This window comes from Gekko japonicus, unplaced genomic scaffold (assembly GCF_001447785.1).
Source record: "Gekko japonicus isolate JY-2015 unplaced genomic scaffold, Gekko_japonicus_V1.1 scaffold318, whole genome shotgun sequence".
NCBI classification, from domain to species: Eukaryota; Metazoa; Chordata; class Lepidosauria; order Squamata; family Gekkonidae; genus Gekko; species Gekko japonicus.
This window is the reverse complement of record NW_015167541.1, coordinates 648,088-653,829: the sequence shown is the minus strand read 5'-3', so window position 1 is coordinate 653,829 and position 5,742 is coordinate 648,088. Positions and strand designations below refer to the sequence as shown.

General features: G+C 39.0%; 1 protein-coding gene across 1 annotated transcript in view; it reads left to right on the top strand.

Moving 5' to 3' along the window:
- The window catches only part of FCHO2 (FCH domain only 2), a 106,353-nt gene extending 101,863 nt beyond the window's left edge, over window positions 1-4,490 (top strand). The window contains exons 24-26 of the mRNA XM_015413588.1: window positions 3-67; window positions 3,417-3,581; window positions 4,032-4,490. Coding sequence (XP_015269074.1) covers window positions 3-67; window positions 3,417-3,581; window positions 4,032-4,054 — 253 coding nt within the window. The 3' untranslated portion in view covers window positions 4,055-4,490. The remainder of the gene's footprint in view (window positions 1-2; window positions 68-3,416; window positions 3,582-4,031) is intronic.
- The last annotated feature ends 1,252 nt before the right edge of the window (window positions 4,491-5,742 follow it).

The following is a 5,742-nucleotide window of genomic DNA, read 5'->3' as shown; positions in this document are numbered from 1 at the left end:
AGGAATGCAGAACAAATGAAAGCTTTTTGGAAATTATCTACTGTTTCAGAAAAATCAGAAAATGGAGGTAAGTTTCCCATGATTTTCAGATTAATGTGTGGGAAAAATCTGTTAATCACTGGTTTTGATTTCAAATTGAGCATTTATAGAATTTATTTTTTTTTTCTTTTCATAATTAGTTCCTTAACATTTTTAAATGAAGATTTTCTTGGTAGAAGTGGTCATTTTGTAGTTGGCGCTGTACAAGAATCATGTGATAGAAGTCTTTGAATACTAGTGTGCAAAAGTGTAACTTCAGATTTGCATGCAGTCATTATCTTAATCCGGTCATACTCAGTGGTTCTCAAGCCAGCTGTGGCTCTCTGAAGAGCCAGCTGTGGCTCTTCTCAGCACCATTTGTCAATGTGCCACCCCATGTTCCAGGAAGGTAGGTAAGCTGTTGCCCAGCAAGGCTTGAGTTTGATACATGGTTCCTACCCTGAAACAGATAGCATCAGAAGGTCTGGAGGATGGGTAAACTGCATGCCAGGGATGGCAGTAAGGAGCCCGTTCCCCTCTCCTTTCTCTGCTGCCTCTGCGCTCTCATTCCAGCACCTGAACAGTAAGCAAGCTGGTTGCGGAAAAGAGAGTAAAATCACCATCATAACAGCTGGGGAGGTACCATGAAGGCAGACAGGGAAGTAGAAGAGTATGCAGGCTTCTTGCCCAGAGAGGCTTTGCAATGCTGCTGTCTGGCTCAAAGGCAGCTTTTACAGTGGGAAGCCTAAGCATCCTTTACTTCCAACATCTCTGCCTTCTTGTTCTGTATCTCCAGCAAGAGGCAGAGCAGACTCTTGAAGCTGCTGGTCAGATCCAGTTGAGCAGGCTCAGCAGAACTTCAGTGGGGGAAGTCATCCAAACTGGTAAGGTCATGCCTCTCTTGCTTCAGGCAGGGCTGTGCAAATTTGTGTAGACTTGATTGGCTCAGAGCGAGGCTGACCCTCCAGATTTGATTGCCCTGCCACTCCAGCAGGACACTTGAGCCTAGCTCCGCTTTCTTGGAGACTCTTGCCTTATTGGTATGGAAGATGGAAAAGCCTCTCCCACCTGAGGTTCCAGGCACCGGAGACTGGCCAATGGCAGATACCTCTATAGCGGCACAAGCTGCCATCAGTGCTGGCAGGGTGATGATCTAATCTATAGATCTAGTTCCTTGGGCCCATGTCTACAGCAGGCCTTCCTTATCAGAAGGACTAAAAAAAAATCACTTTCGTCAACATACTTCCCCCCCCTCCGAAGAAATCACTAAGCGGATGGCCTTCATGATGAGATCTGTTTCCTCCAGCCTCCTTACCTAATGGTAATCACGGACACCGGCAGATGTGGCTGGGGAGCACACTGCATGGATCAGATTATCCAAGGCAGATGGAGCCTGTTGAAGTGTGTGTGTGTGTGTGTAAAAAGGTGGCAGAGCAGCTTTTAAAGTGATCCCAGGGGAAAGCCAACAGGAGCTGATTCAGGACAAGGCAGTCCAAAGTGATAATTGCATAAACACGCAGGCTAATATTGATAAGAGCATAACAGAAATTGGGACTGATGGTAGGATGGTGAATGAGGGCTATGTGTGGCGACTAAGGGGCCAAGAGAAGCAAGGGTTGCTGGAGACTTTCAAAATACCTTTGACAAGGTACCTCACCAAAGACTCCTGAGTAAATTTAGCAGTCATAGAATAAGTGGACAAGCTCTCCTATGGATTAAAAACTGGTTAAATGACAGGAAGCAAAGAGTAGGAATCAATGGACAGTACTCACAAGGGGGGGGAAGTAATCAGTGGGGTCCCACAAAGATCAGTATTGGGGATGGTACTATTTAATTTATTCGTAAATGATTTGGAACTAGGGATGAGTAGCGTAGTGGCCAAGTTTGCAGATGACACAAAATTATTCAGGATGGTGAAAACCAAGGCTGACTGTGAAGAGCTCCAAGAGGACATCCACAAACTGGGTGAATAGGGGACAGTGTGGCAAGTGAAGTTCAGTGTTGGGAAGTGCAAGATGATGCACATTGGCACAGTGAAAGTGTCAACCCAGTGTGCTGCAGCAGTGAAAAGGGCAAACTGTGTTAGGGATTATTAGGAAAGGGATTGAGAATAAAACAGTTGATATATAATGCACCTGTATAGATCTATGATGTGGCCTCATTTAGAATACTATGTACAATTCTGGTGACCGTATCGCAAAAAAGAACTCACAGAGCTGGAGAAAGTACAGAGGAGGGTGATCAAGATGATTAAGGGACTGGAGCACCTTTCCTATGAGGAAAGGCTGAAGAATCTGGGACATAAATTTTGAAGAGAGACAACAAAGGGGGGACATGATAGAGGTTTATAAAGTTATGCATGGGGTAGAGAGAGTTGACAAACAGACATTTTTCTCCCTCTCCCAAAATACTAGTACTGAAGCGGAAGACAGGAGGGCCTGGCGGGATCTAGTCCATGGGGTCGGACTCGACTGTGCGACTGAACAACAACAACAAAGGGCATCTAATGAAGTTGATGGGCAGTAGTTTCAGGACTGACAAAATGAAATACTTCTTTACACAGAGTGTGATTAAAATGTGGAATTCACTGTCAGAGGATGTAGTGATGGCTACAGAAATAAACAGTTTTAAAGGGGGATTATATAGATTCATGGAGGATAGTTCTATGTGGCTACTAGACATGGTGACGGAGAGGAACCTCCACATTCAGAGGCATTAACTCTTGGAATCCCAGAGCCAGGTGGCAACATCAGAAGATGTCTACTTGTATGCCCTGTCGGTCACTGTGTGAGACAGGGTACTGGACTAGACGAACCACTGGTCTGATCCAGCAGGACTCTTCTTATCCTTTTATGTTGATATGGTCACCTTTGTGCTATACTTTCTGTTCTAGTAAATATCAAGACAGTGTGTGAGGGGCTTTGTGTAATATTTAAGTTACCTGCTGTGATAATAGAAAGATGAATGAGGTATGAAATTAAAATATGGAACATGGTAGTAGGGACACTCTGCAAGGCACATGCCACCTCTGTGCTGCAAGTATTGCATTAGTTTCCAGTTTGTTGCCAGGTTTAATTCAAAACATTGGTACCTGCTAAGAAAGGGAGATCTCTGCAGTGTATACATTTTGCATCATTTCTTTGACCGTATTGCTTGAAAGTATACTTCAACTAAACCTTTTTAATACATCCAGCCATTTAAATGTTCTTTGCAGAGTTTACAGAAGACAGATATATTTACTATAAGAACTGTCCATACTGCTTGCTTCTCCATGTAGTCCCTTGCATTTTGCTGTATTTAAATATGCTTCTCAAGTCCATATTGCCAGGTGATCAGTTTGTCCAAATTGCTTACTGTTCTCAATGGGGTGTATTCTCTCTTTTTCTTACCCTGGATAGGTTCTGGCTCCCTCAGGGCCAAATTTGACCTTTCGGAAGGACCCAGTAAGCCCACAACACTTGCAGTGCAATTTATCAGTGAAGGAAGCACTCTTTCAGGAGTAGACATTGAACTAGTAGGCACTGGCTATCGACTTTCCTTAGTAAAAAAGAGATTTGCCACTGGTAAGAAACATAAAGTTAAGTTACAATGGTAGACAAAATGTGTTAGTCTTTTAAGTGTCATTTGTTATAATAATTACACACCTGTCATTGTTTTTAAATATCTGTGAGATGCAATCAGTGCAGGGCCAGTGGCCATCAGACATGTATAGTACGTGTCTCTCCAGTGTTTGCCTCAGTCAGCACTCTAAATAGGCTTGTCATTCATAGGTTTAGACATTCATCTCCTCTTAGCATTTTACCGTGTTCACCATAGCATCTGTTAACGTAAATTCTGGATCAACCATCAGATATGTACACTAACTTGACATTTTGGGATAAAAGCATAAGCATGTTTGGTGCACCTATTCTTAATTATTCTTGTATTGAAATAGAAGAGAAATATTTGTAAGTATCTGTACATGGGTCTCACTTTACTGACAATGTATTAACTGAAATTTTTGTGTCTTTCAGGACGATATATGGCAGATTGTTGATCAACCCTGTGGGGGGGGAACAGTTCTCAATCAATACTTCATTCTTACTACCTTCCCAACACTATTGTATAACACACATTTTTTGAAAATGTTGACTGTTTTTAGCCGTTTATTACTCAACAAAAATGCACTTTTTAAAATTAAGTCATTTTAAAAATATTCTTTGTTTTGTAATAGCACTGAGGCAAACTCCAACACTATCTATAAAAGATCTACTGCAATACTGAGGAACAAGAGTACTCAAAAGTTTAGTACAGATGTAGCCTAAGAGCCAAAATAGCAATCTTTGTGGTGTTAAGAGTATGAGGTACTCTGACACCATAAACTACACAATATTTTAGCTTTATTAATATTACTCAACTATAATGTTTTTCAGTTCTCCTTATTGCCATTCCATACACATAGTGGCAAAGTCATTTTTTGTTTTGTATAGTCATGTGCCATATCTTAGAGAGATGTATACAAAAATTGATTTCTACATACTATATATTAAGTATACATTGTTTTATTAAAGATTGTATACATTGTTTTATTAAAGATTGTTTTAAAATTGTAAAGTGCAATGTTTTAAACCCAAACAGCAGAGATATTTACTTCTGCCATTAGTTAAATTTATGGGAGCTGTAATTTTTGAATTAATGCTGTAGATTAATTTATTTTTATATGGAATATGTAACATTTGTGCCTTTTTTTAAAAGCTGTGCCTGTCAAGATGTTGTTAATGTGCCTCTCATTTCTTTTTTCAGTGTCTAGATCTTCTATATAGAAAACATGGTGTTTTTTCTGTGTAATCAGTACAAATTTATATAATTCCCTATGCAGGGATATTAATGCAAATGTACAGTAGTTATAGAACGACTAATATTAGATGACTTCCATGTGGGTTAATTGCAATACATGCAACCACTGTAAAGGGAATAGCCTAATTTTGATACATTCACAGAAAAACATCTTTATGCTCAAAATTTTAACTTCATTGTCACCAAAGATGTCTAAAATTCTGAAGGTGCATTAAATACTTTAAACTAATTTATAAAAGAACAGTTGTAGCATTTCCCTTTGACTACAGTTTTGAAGATTCAAGCGCTTTCAGAAATGTGATGTGAATGTAAATGTTTCTTGTGAGGAGTAGCTTTCTTTAACGGTTTAAGCTGGGCAAGAATTGCCATTTGTCTTAATTTCAACAATATTGAAACTTTTGGATTGGTCTCTGATCTCTTTTCCCCATTTTTAAATACGGTAGCAAATAGTGGCTCTAAACTGTTGGAGTGATCCATTGGGATAATTTTTAATGTCAATTATTAATTTTAGAGTTATGCTGTTAAGACATTATTAAATGCTGAAATCAAAAGTTGTGGTGTACTTAAAGTCTATAACCAACAGCTGAAAATTTTAGATTACACTTCTGAATTCCATTTGTATATGAAAAGTATATTTTAAAAGCAATAACTAAATATTTTGTGAAACCACTATATTAATTTGTTGGGCAGCTTGATATATGATGCCTGTTTAATTTTGGTAAAACACACTACAAAGGCTGCAACCAATAACAGGTGCATATGTTTTAATGATGAATTTCTACATTAACAATAGAACATATAATTATGGTCAAATGACTTTATTGGATTACTTTACTTTTTAAGATTGTTCTTTTAAACTTTAAACTAGATTTCCTTGGAACAATACAT